Genomic DNA, 13,269 nt, shown 5'->3' with positions numbered 1-13,269 from the left:
AATAATGTGAAAGGGGGATTATTTTAGCATCTGCCAACTGGATCCAAGGAGAATAATTTTATTTGGGTTGTAGTTCTTACTTGTGAAAGGCTAACTCCAGCCAGTTTGCTTTCCATGGGACAGATTTGCTCTCACTCTCTTTGCACTGATGTTTTGAGTTGTACCCAAGTGGAAAATAGAATTAATGTGTTGAGTAAGCTTTATCCCTCTTTAATTTGTTATCGCTGTCATTAAGAGTCTTTTATTTTACTTTGGTTAATTGTCACAGGAACAGCAAGATAAATGTTATAAATCCAGAAATTGATGGTTTCATGGTAGTTTTTCCATGGGATGGGTCCTTTTCATTTACCATGGAGGAGTTCAGAAAGTGCTGGAAACTGGAGTAATTAGTAATTCAAAGAAACTGAGTAACAGCCTTCCAATTCAGAAAGGGAAATTAAATTTTATTTTGATATATGGGAATTAGCACAACAGATTTCTAAGAAAACTTAGAAAAGTGAACCATCTTCAGGTGTCTGTCGAATCATATAAAAGCAACTCAACCTGGATGTTTTCTATACCTATTTAATCACAGAAGTCCTTCTGCAAATTTGTCTGCAGTGCTCACAACATTAAAAGCCAGCTTTTCCCTCTAATTTCCCTTGCCTTTCCATGTAATATGATATTTGTCTTTCAATTAGATGTCACTACTTCACCAGCATTAACATTTGCCAATGCCTGGATAAACAAAATAATGAAAAATCTCTTTGCCATTTCTTTCAAAGTATGTATATTCAGATGTATGTCCATTACTTCATTTTTGGTTACCTTTAAAAACTCCTAAATGCCGTTATTTTGCAGTTAATATAAGCCAACGATAGGGGATAAAGGATTATCATATCATCAATCCAAGACATTAATCAATATAGTGAAAGTAGTAGCAAATTGTACCTCTAAACCTGGTTTCTAAAAATCAAATCATCACTTTAATCCTCACACAAGCCCTTCTTTCTGCTCTTGATGCTCCCACTGCCCCTCCTGCCTCTTCCAGCCAGCCATAGCCAGGCTGGGTCATCCCAAAAACCTCGGGGAAGACACACTTCTGCAATTTTCCCTTCAGATAATTTAAACCAGGGACAGCAAATGCTAAGAGTCATTCCTACAGGGAACTTCAGGCACTATTAAACAGGGAGCAGAGACACATCCTTGCAATAAAACTTCAAACCTCACTAGCAGCCTACATTTTTAGTCAGAAGCTACACCTCCCAAACCAGCTCTCCGAATCCTCTGCAGAGCTTTATTTGAAATGGAGGCTTTGCTGTTCTCTGGATCACAGAACTGGGTCTGTCTCATTACAGCACACCCCACAGGACAGAATTTAGAAGGTCAAACTGAGGTGTACTCACAAAAATCCTATTAAGAGACCCCAGCATGGTGCTCACTGAAGAGCCATTCAGTAACCAAGGACCAGAAGCTTCCAAGTTTGTCAGTCTTGCTCAGCTGCTCTCTGATGGGTAGAAGCAGCAAGATAATTTTACAGCTTAGCTAAACATTTAAAAGCACCGCAGAAGACAAGATTAAAGAAAAAAAAAAACAAACCAACATATCATTAACATCTAAATAAGCAGCAGAGGTGTGAGAATCCATACTATTTTCAGGTGGGTTATTTATCTTCAAGCACTCAGACTGGGCACAGATTGGCAAGAAGAAGGCAGGCCAACCTTCACTTTTTATCTGAATATGAACAGAACTTTTATGAATCACTAGTCAATCTTAACTCCTCTGACTTTGGGCTAAGTATAATGTAAATCACTTCAGCATGAATAGAGATTGATAACTGCTGGTTAAGAACACTCCTTGAGGAAAAGGTTAATTATGGGATTAAACATTAAAAACTTCCATCCTTGCAATGTTCTTCAGAACTGCTGGACTTCATTATTAAGCATGGCACAAACATACTTGGGAAAAAAAAAAAAAAAACCCCAAAAAGCCCCCCAGAACATTCACATATACAGACTTACATGACACTGCTAATACCTACTCTGCAGGTTCCCTGGCTTTGCCAATGAAGACACTTTCCCACTAAATTTGCAGTTGCCACCTGCAATTTGGAGCAGGCAAACTTTTAATCTCTTGGAAAACAATACACACTGCTATCCCCATGTATTTGTTTGTCCTTTATTGTGTGCAAGCTTCACAAAATGAATTTACAAAGTGAATTAAGGGTCCCAAATACTCTGATTTCAAAGAAAAGGCTTTGTTTATGCAGGAAATTACACATTAAGGAAGTTATCATAATCCCATCTTGTATTTCTTCACGCATCTGACAACTCACCTGAAATTACCAATCTCTGTATTAATTTTTTCTATCCTCCTAGACACGCATCACAGACCCAATCAGATTTTCTGACGCGCTTTAGCAGCTCTCCATTAGCAACAACAACTTCCTCACACATTTCAAGGCCTGTGACAACCCTTTGTCTGTCTCTGCCTTGTTGCATCTGCATCCCATTTCTGCTGTGCCTGCAAATCAAACACTCTCTGGGCAGCTCAGGATGCTGAGACAAAGATTAGATTTGTGCAGGGGTTGTTGCACCTCTCAAGAATAAGATGCACATCCAACATTTCAGAGAAAAGGATCAGGAGAAGAGGAGCAGCCTAGCACTGGGGACAGATCTGGTCATCAGAAATAAGGGAATGCTGCCAGGGCATGGTAGAAGTTCAAACAAGATGAAAACAAACAAAAACCCAGAGAAGGAGAAAAACCAAAGGCTGGGGACGAGAGAGATGCTCTGGAAAGGAGCCAGCAGCAAAGAGCTCTGTGTATCATGGCAGACAAGAATCAAGGGGTGAGGAATGAATAGTGGACAGCAGACAGAATTTATAAAAAAAATAATTAAATTTATAATTTATGGAGAGTAGGTACAACTTATAAACCAGTGGGGTTTGTTTCTACATTAAAAACTGCATCTGTCTATACCAGCACCAGGGAAGGAGAGAGAAGAAACAGGAGAAAAGAAACCTCTAAGAGAGGCAGGTAAATAAATACCACATCTGAATTTAAAAGTTAGAGAGAGCTAACCTATAGGATATATAATTTTGGTATTTCTTAGGAAAAAGTAAATATTCTGTCACATAAAATGCTGCTGTTAAGAAAATAAATTCTGTGAGGTGAATTTGTACGAGCTGATGTAACATATAAATGCTGTCAGATGGTAAGTGAAATTCAGGGTCTCTACAATTTACTTTTTTCTTTCTGTTCTGAATACAGGAGCAAACACTGAAGTAATAAATTTGGGTCTGAAGTTGTGACTATCCCAACTGTCAAAAAATACTTGAAAAATTTGATGCACCAATGACTGACAAACAGCTTTTCCACAACTACAACTGGGTTTTACCATCAGATAATTAAGTTCCTTGGAACTACAATGCTTTTATCAAATAACTCTCCTCAGGCTTTACACTGATTAAAAGTTTTTTCAGAACATTTTCCTTCTGGTTAAATGATACCAAATCCTCTGTTCTTGGCAGAGTTTTGGTTTGGTTTTTTTTTTTTTTTAATTTAGTTTAGATTTATTTATTTTACAATAGCATTTACCTTTTTCATTTACACATTTTCAACCTTTGATTATTTTCATTTTCAGCCCTGCTTCCAAAGGCTACACAAACTCTCAACCTGGTTTTGCACTGCTCTCCCTCTGCATTCTTTTTCTTCCCTTCTTGCCTTCTATGCAACATTTACCCAAACACAAAGTCTGCAGAAGTATAAAAAGAATTTAAATTGGAGGGGCCCTGAACAAGAGCATCCAAAATGGATATATATCACCAAGCTAGAAAAATGTTAGCAGCTCACTGAGATCACATGTGTTTATCTCCATAGAGCATTCACACTTGTCCAGATACTTGGAAATAAAACTAGAATCTTTGATTTTTATGTGTGTGCAATTGTTTCATCTTTATTACTTTTTTTTTATAGTAAAGCCTATCCTGAAAATAGGTAGAATTGATAAACTGTGTGCATATATTGAGGTACCTAAACTCAGGACTCTAAAAGGAATGAAAATGAGTATTTAAAAGCACATTCCTCCCCTTTGCCTTGAACAGGCAACTCCTGACTGCCAAACCAAACCCACCCTCCCAGCAACTGCTACTTTTTTATTGTATTTTCCCTAAAGCTGCCAAAATACACATTTCCATCCCCCTGTGCCCCAACAGGTTAGTACAGAACAAACTGTAGGCACAAATAAATGAGCCATCACAGGGTGGACAGAATTTCCAATTACACAGAACACAAGGAAAACAGCAACTGCATTATATATCACACTGGGTTCATTTATTTAGACAAATGTAACTGAAATGTGTACAACTTTTAAATTGCACAAGTGTAATAAAAATACCGACTTTGTTGCTGCAATCTTGCAGTTGGAATTCCAAAATTGCTCCCATTGGGATTTTCTAGCTACTGTTGAGGTGCACTGACACATGATTTATCTGCTTCTTTCATAAAAAAATACTATACAAGGGTTTTGCCAGTGGAAGAATAAAACATTATTGAGAGATCATATTTACTGCTCCTCACAGCAAGACTTTAAGCTCATTTTTCTCACCTAGCAGTCTCAGGTAACCCAAACCCATCTGTCTTGCTTTCCTCACATCACATGAAGCAGCAGAATCTGATTTTGTCATAAATCCCAACTCCAGGTAACTTTCCATCCTCTCGTGTGTGCACACACACAAACCCAAGAGGTTTTTGGATATTTCAGAGCAGTTATCAGCAGTCAAACGCAGGATCTGAATGGAACACCTGCCAGAATCCCAGCTTTCACTGCAGGCTGTAGGTCTGCTGTGTGTCCTTCAGGGAGAGGGTGATGAAGAGGGAGCGCGGATCCTTCCTGTTCTTGCGGACTGTGATCTTCCCTCTCAGGGCCTCTCCTGCACAGGTGACAAGGGAATTGCTATGGTTACAGGACTCAATCACACACAGATGCATTGCAATCCATGCTGCAGAAGATTTATCAGAATCTCCTGATTAATCAGAATCTTAGAAGTCTACAAAGGTTTATTTTAAGTTTTTAAAGCTCTTGATAACAAAGCTAAGTCAAACTGCAGTTAAACCTGGAGAGTTTTGTTGGAGGCTCCACTCAAATTGGTGATATGCCAAATATTTCACTTGTGATTTGGTAAAACCACTGCCTTCCTTGGACATATTAACCATCCTGGAGTAAAACCATGCAGCCACAAAAGCCTATTCCACTTCCTGCTGTATGGGCCATGTGGTTTGCATTTGCACTGCATTTCATTGAAGCTCTGACTGGGGAATGCTTTTATCTGGCAGGAAACCACCACAGAAATCTTTGTGGTATTTCAAGTATATACATTATGAATTGCAAGTTTTGTTTCACAAAGTCTCAGTGTCACAACAGGTGCTAGGTATGTCCTTCAGTTACATCCAGAGCAAATGCTTTGACACAGAAGGTAAAAACCTAATCTCAATTTCTTTTCAGTCCTCATTAAGGCATTTAAGGTATATTTGTAAATTTAGGAACATACAACACACAAGTATAAACATCCACACCTGTAAATTTGTACATGGTTTTAAAAGCCGTTGTTAATATCCTGTTAAAAAGCTTTCTTATAGCAAAACCAGAAACAAATAGCAATTTCAAAGCTGGTTCCAAATTCAGGAAGAATTTTGGAGTTGTCCATTTGGCACAATTCTCAGTTGCATACACAAACAGTGACACAAACTCCACATTATAAATTATAAATGTAGGACATTTTGTCAAATGCTGCAGTACGAATATCAAAGAAAGCTTATCAGCAAGAATGACAGTAGTACCAAGGATCAGGAGAAAAAAAAAATTGATAATTTTGGGGTTTTTTTCCATCATGTAACAGTTCGCTGGAGATTCCACTACAATTCCTGTGCAGCTTTGTTATTAGGAATCAAAAGACTGACGTAACACAATGCAATCTGCAGGAAATTGTGAAAATGGTTTCACAGATTATTTAAACAGAGACAGGTTTGCCACACAGAAGGATGAGGTAAAGAAAAAAAGGCATTATAGTTTCACTCCAGCTAGGAAGTTTAACCTAATTTGAACACACAGATTTTCAAAACTGCTACAAAATGACCAATTTCACTAATTTTAACATCCTGTGATAACAATTCAGTAAGACTAAAGAGCTTCTGAGAACTAAAATTCCCTGATTTCAATTAATCCATACTTCAATCTTCCCAGTTAAAACATTAACACAAAACAATAGAATAAATGAAGCAAAAACTTAAATATAATTTCATAAATAGCTGACTTCACAGAACACAACCTTCAGATTCTGTTTGTAAAGACAGTTAATGAAACAAAGCATTCCATTCAATTTCCCCAGCTATTCCTTTATGCTGCAACCACATTAAATCTGCTTTTCTGAGCAGCCTTTTCCAAGGGCTGAAGCAAACAACAGCAGTAACAGAAAGGCAGTTCTGACCAATTAATCAATGTCATGGAGATAGAAAATGACGGATGTTTTCCCCCACTCTCTGTCCTAGGAGCTGCCTGGAGGAAGCTGTCTCTGGGACTCAGCTGCATCACCTTGCTCTTATCACGCTCAGCTGAATGCAAGTAAACCACACAGTGCCATTGCAGTTTGATTAGGACAAAACTGAATCCATTACCATCCCCTCCCTGCATTTTTATTATCCCCTGGGGAGGCTTGAAATTTTTTCCCCAAATGGAAAAAGCAGAAGAGTTCAGGAGAAGTGCTGTGTAAGCCTGGCTAGTACAGGAAAAAATACATCCCTGTGTCCATCCTGGCTCCCTGTCACATAATGCTTGTGTGATTGCAGGCTCTACAGTATCTGTGCTCTGGACACTCAAACCAGTTTGTTTTGGTTCTGACTTTTAGCACCAGTAAAACCCTAAGCAATTCCATCTGTCATTTCTGTTTGTGCAGTGCAATCACACACGGGGCAAGCCTGCAGTCTGAGCCAAGTGTAGAGATCCCATTTCACTGAGAGTGTTCAGGCCCAACAAATCATGTTTTTTTCAGTCTACAAAGGATTTGATCAAACCCAAAGATTCTACACAGTCCCTTGCATGCATATCCATAACATCTACTTAAAGCTTGAGACGACCCATGGCAATGAGCTTGTAATGAGAGGAACTGCCCTGCCTTTCAACACAACTTGGTGTCTCCTCTCTCCTCCCTCATCAAAAAGACTCCAAGGGTTACCAAAGGCAGCCAGCAATCAAGGTCTTTCAGGTTTCATTCTTTTCTTCCAGTGGAAAAGTTTTACGAAGCTAACAGTAGGACAAGCAAGAAAAAAACCAAAGTACTCAAACCATTCTTTATTCTGAAACCCATTAAAATTAAAGAATCTTGTGAAAGCTCACTGGAATTGCTTCGGAGAGCTGCCAGAAAACTGCAGTGAACTTGGGCTAAAGCCACTAACTACTGAGCTGCTCCTGAAAAGTACCTTTACAAATCCCTACACTGTAAAGGACCACTGAGGGGGTTTGTACCTTCCCAGTCACAAACTAGCAGGATTGGATACTGCTCTTCACAATAATGTTGTCCTTGTTGGAGGTGGACAATTTAAACACCATCCATTTAAAACAACTGAGCCCACTGTCGAATGCAAAAGAAGAAACAGCAAGTCTCAAAAGCATTACTCTGGAAGAACTGGGTAGAAAGTGGTTTCCATATATCATCTATCATCTAAAAATGAAAAACAAAACAAGACTGAAACAGTTTGTAGTGGAACCAAGAGCATTTCCCTTAAACTCGGGAATTTATCCTCAATCCTCCCATCACCTTCTTAACCTGCAGGCACCTGCAGCTGTGCACAGACTGCCACCTTCACCTTTGGCCACTTCTCCTACTGAATCTCCAAGCCAGTGTGATGCAAAGAGCAATTTCTGCTCTGAGCAGTAGCCACTGCCTTTTGCTGTCACCCATGTGCTCTGTGATACTCTCCTTCCCAGCTGGCTACTTTTATAAACCAGGCAGCTGTTTGGCAACTCCTTCTGTTAAATCACTGTTCACCCTCTGCTGAAACTCCACTGAGGTTCTGTCCTGTCCTTCCACGCTCTGAGTATATTCTCTGAGGAGTTTTTGTGCCAAATGGCCATGTTTCAATGGCCCAAGACAACCTAGGAAGGAGGCTGTTGCAAAGAAGTCTGTGCTGCCAGCTGAGTGAGGCAAGACAGCTCGTGTGGCTGCCTAAGGTAACGTGTGCACTGCCAGTGACAGAGATTCCCACATCTCAGGGACCACAAATCATTGCCACAGGCAGTGATGATGGCCAAGTCCTCCAAAATGTAGAGCTGCAGTGGCCAAACTCACTCACCTAGAACTAGTCTTAATTCACCACTTTTTGTCGTGGAGGTTCTAAACCATATAGCCTTGTCCCAAGCCTCCTCTCTTAGCAGTGTGACAAAATTCTGAGAAAATGAGGTGGTTGTTGCTGCCTGAACCATATCCTCTTGCAGCTGCAGAACTTGCAAAGGGAGGCACAAAATGGCACTAGTCTGTCCAAGATTTCCTGTATAAATACAGAATTTCTATTATATTTCAATGAGGTAGAATAGCCATGGGAAGAGATTCTCTCAATTTAGTGCCTGAAATACACATCTAAAAATGTTTCTGAAAACTCAGCGGGATCATTTTAAAATGTGGATTTTGATAAATACAGCATAAGACATGACAGATTTAGTGTGACCTCAAAACTCAAGTTTTTGCATTTACTAGATTTTAAAAGCCTGCATCATTTTTGGAGATGCCACTTGTAAATAAACAAGCGACAGAATTTTATAGACACCATGTTGCAGCTGGAGACAGGCAAAACAGACACTAAAATCTCAATTAGGAACCAAATTATCCAACTGGGATACACAATATAGAAGTATTTCAGTATAGGACCAAAACATTCAGACAGATTAATCGTGCCAGTGTTGTTCTCCTCCTTTTAATAGTGCTGTCTAGGTAGACGAGTCAACATTCTTTCAGTCTGTAAATTTACAAACAGCTTTCCAATTACAGAGACTGAGGAGCTAAAGATAATCAAGGATTTTGCAGGAGCTTAGTCATGTGAGTTGTGCTCCTGCTTTGCTGCATTAGCCCCTTTAACACCATAGAAAAACAAATCAAGGTTTTATTTTCACTGCAAGGCAATATCAAGAACACGAAATGCAGACAATAGGCTGTTTTACTGCTAATAGAATTTGCCTGCATACAGAGCTGAGTTTTAACTTAATGCATTGTTACTGAAAAGACTCTGCAGGCCCTTTAAAATAATTTTTGTAAGCATTTTATTTATTTAGTAAATTCTTGAGACAACCAAGTGACAATGATGTAATCATTTGTTTGCTTAGCAGGAATATTTCAACAAACAACAAAAGGAAGAGACTAGTTTTTGGACCATTAATAAGAAAAAAGATACTGCTTTGGCATCGCAATTTCAATCTTCAAAATAAAGACATGTTCAAGCTATTAAAAGGGCCCTAAGAGAAGGCTTGCACTCTGTAGGGAGTCTACAATACATCACTGTTTTGTCTGAGAAAATCTAGGATATATTCCTTCTTTCTCCAGTTTCTTTAATTTTAATTGCTTGCTAAGCAGTAAAAGCATATCCAACACACTGATGCTATTTGGTTTTACTTGACTGAAAATCAGTTTCAAGTCTCTTGTCACAGCCTGTGAGGAAGAAAAGTGGCTTTGGAGAACACATGAGTAATAAGAGGCTATCCCCCACTCACACATTAAATCTAAATGAAATGAACAGAAATTATCCATTAGATATAGCCATTTGCATATTCCCATTATACACAGAGCTATCTACCACAGGTATCAAGCTGAAACTCAGTGGCAAATCAGAAGTATTAATTAGGTGTGGATTTTATTGCCTCACTCCCCAGACCTTTGGAGCCAGAATTAACCTCTCCCACTTCATCCCAGAGATGCACAAACATCACCCATGGAGTGCAGACTGCAGCAGGACTGGCAAAGGAGGCAGGATGAGCTCCAAGCCCCATCCTTTGGCTTGCAACCGCTTGATTCTGTTATCATTAGACTACATCAAAACATTCAGTCTTTTTTATGGCTGAGAAAATAGATCTATTTTTACAACAAATAACCTGGCATCAAACAGCTGAGAAAATTAGCTAGTTCACACTGCAGAACAAAACAATTTTGCCACGGCATAAAGGAGCATTTTCCAGTTAAACACCCAGCAGGTTTGGATATCTGTAAGCTCAACCTCTTTTACAGAGCAAAAGCAAATGCAAACAGTGCTTTATAACCACTCCAGGCAAAGCCCCAAAAGCTATAAAGCATCTGATAAGGGACTTCTAGTCAGCCTTACTATTTTACTTGGAATTAAAAATCTGAGGGAACCATTTTTCTTCACTGGGGAAAAACAGCCACTGCCCTGTCTGAAAGATGCTTTTAAAACAAGAAAACATTTAAAATGGGCTTTATACCAGCAAATTCCTCTTTCACAACCTATTAAAATGCTACAAGAGAAGGCCATCATGGGAACACTGGTCAGGTTATTGCAAGACTCAAATTGCATTATTTCAGTTCATTCAGTCACAAGTGCATCTTCTCTGTTGTTTCTCTCACTGCATACATATATTTCTGAATCTAAGAATTTATACAGAAGGCCGATCAATAGTGGCAAACACAGGGAGGCTTCAAGGTCTGTAAAGGCTTCAAATGATGCAAATGTGTTTAATCTAATAGAGTTACTTTTGCCTCCAGTTAACTTGCATTGAGAAAAGTCCTCTTGAAGACAGAAAGTTTCCCCAAAAGCTCAGTGCACTCGAGTGGAGCTCAGTTCAACATGCCAGGCTGAATTCAAAGGGGTAACAAGCAGTGTTAATTCATTAACAAGTGGGACAAGAGAAACAGCAGGAAATGCAACTCAAAATATACTGCAAAATGAGTTTGAACAGTTTGTTTCACTGATAAAAATGGAAGGACTCAAGAAACAGAAAGTATGGCTAACGAAAAATTATCAAGATGAATATTCAAGCCACTGTTTTGACAGAGATAAAAATATAAAAGGAAGATAGGGAAATCTTACTTATAACAACATGTCTTGACGGAGAAAGATTTTTGGAACAGTGAAGGAGAAGGATCAAAGTCAAGAGGGAATGGTTTTTCAAGAAAAATCCCCTAAATTAATATACATTCCTATGTAAGTATCAGAAAGCACCTCCTGCCTGATGGGCTTACGGTATCCATGAGCAACAAATATCCCACAGAAATTAAAATTGGGATTACAAAACAAACAGAAATTACATCAAGAGTTTCTCTCAGGATGTTCTCTAACACTAGAACAAAAAGTGGACAATCCTAGGTTTAAGCAGTCATTTTATACAAAATATAAAACCAGACAGAATGGGCAAATGGATGGGAAAAGGGAACTCAAATAATTCCAAAGAGAAGGAGACAGGCAGAAAGAAAGAGAAAAAACATAGCTGCAGCAAGATTTGTTACGGGAATAATGTTGAGAAATATGAGCTAATAAAAAGGAAGGAAGGAGTTACAGCACAAGTGATCTTGAAGGTCAACTTGGTTGTGTTCACTGCTTCAGAGCACATTGTTTCTGCAGCTGCCTTCAGAAAGTCACCACACCTAGACTAGAACTCCGGGCTGGGGCACACCCCCCCAGTAATTTCACACATTTGGAAAATGTCAAATGATCTCTGTAATATGAAATAATGTGCATATTTTAACAAATGTCATTGCACTCAAAAAAAAATTCACTCTGTGACATTGAGATGTAAGGAGATCTTAGTCAGCCTGGTCTAGAAAGAAAATCTGAAGAGAACACAAGCCAAGTACAAATGCACCAAAGCACAGGTGCACCCCAAGAAGTGACAGGACCTAAGAAAACCCAAATAAAAATTGTTGAAGAATATAAACTCAAAGCATGAAAGACAGAAATGATTTGTCAGGTATCACAGAGCGCAGAGCCTTTATGAAAGAAGCTCCTGGTAAAATGTTGTCACGTTTAAAAGCTGGAAGAGGCAACTGCAAAAGCAACTCCACTGAGTACAGATGCTGCTTTCACCACTGTATTTTCATCATTAGGTATGGTAAAAGAGACAATCAGATACTTCAGAATATTAGCAATGTTAAAATTAAGAGAATGTCAATAGCAGTGTTCTGGTCTAACATTTTTTCTGCATCAGAAATGCTTTGATATAGAACTTTTCCCACCAAAATTACAGTATGGAGCTATACAAGTAAAAGATACATGCCCACTTACAAGATACTTACACATCCATTTTTATGTAATTTTAAAAATTAATTTTGTACACAGATGCTTTGCTAAAACATAAAAAATTTCTTCAACAGAAGCTGGAAGATGTATTTACTAGTTCTTTTTAACACTTATGTTATTTTTAAAGTATTTTATATCTAGATTTAATGATAACAGCAGTGTAACACTACCATTGTTGCACCCCAACTGAATTTAAATATACCTGCTTCTACAGGAATTGGCTTCTCCAGGAGAAAAACTGTCTGTTTCCAGTGTGTTTTGGTACACTGGGGACCAGTTGAAAACAAGACCTGCAACGGGAAAGTTCAAGAGTTTGATTAAAAACAACCTTTTTCATATCACATCACATCAATCAATTACCAAACACAAATGCATATGAAGTCTTTGCTACAGCAAAACAGACTCACTGCTAAACACCTGGCAGCAAAATAGAATACAACACCATCCTCATCTCTCAAAGACATTTTTAAAACGCAGGACCTCAAATACTCACCTTGTTGTGACAATTCTTCTCAAAAAATATATCAAAGTAACCAGCAATTGCCTAAAAAAAAAAAGAGGTGAAAATGTAAATGTGATAAAGGAGTAATAGTGACACTCAAGAAGAATTCTATGATTCATATATGCATTTCTTGGAATTCCTACTCTTTTTCAAGCATTTACCAAGAGCAACAAGCTTATATTTATTCTTTAAAGTATGCTAGAAATCCTAAGTAAAAAAAAATAAGCTGCCATCACACCTTTGCTCTACTTGAGAATATTCAGCCCACTGTAAACTCTGCATTTTATTATGAATCAGATTTTAGTAAGAGTTTCCAAAATAACCCACAGAGCTGAACTGCCACTAGAATTCCATATGAGGAAACAGCCTTTCAGATGTGCAAAGCCACAAACATAAAACTCAGTCCTCATCCTGTCCCTAACCCTCAGTAGACACACACCAGGTATAAGGGATTCTGCATGATGTTGTCACAAAACAGAATTTTCCAGAAGCTCCCTGT

General features: G+C 38.5%; 1 protein-coding gene across 1 annotated transcript in view; it reads right to left on the bottom strand.

The window, feature by feature from the left end:
- Positions 1-4,286: 4,286 nt before the first annotated feature.
- The window catches only part of PRMT3 (protein arginine methyltransferase 3), a 53,707-nt gene continuing 44,724 nt past the window's right edge, over positions 4,287-13,269 (bottom strand). The window contains exons 14-16 of the mRNA XM_085063813.1: positions 12,762-12,812; positions 12,471-12,558; positions 4,287-4,911 (exon numbers count right to left, since the gene is read on the bottom strand). Of these exons, the coding sequence (XP_084919939.1) occupies positions 4,802-4,911; positions 12,471-12,558; positions 12,762-12,812 (249 nt within the window). The 3' untranslated portion in view covers positions 4,287-4,801. The remainder of the gene's footprint in view (positions 4,912-12,470; positions 12,559-12,761; positions 12,813-13,269) is intronic.

Source organism: Lichenostomus cassidix, chromosome 5 (genome assembly GCF_008360975.1).
Source record: "Lichenostomus cassidix isolate B80296 chromosome 5, HeHo_3.0, whole genome shotgun sequence".
In the NCBI taxonomy this organism is placed as follows: domain Eukaryota; kingdom Metazoa; phylum Chordata; class Aves; order Passeriformes; family Meliphagidae; genus Lichenostomus; species Lichenostomus cassidix.
The sequence above is the reverse complement of the archived record's forward strand: the minus strand, read 5'-3'. Positions and strand labels throughout refer to the sequence as shown.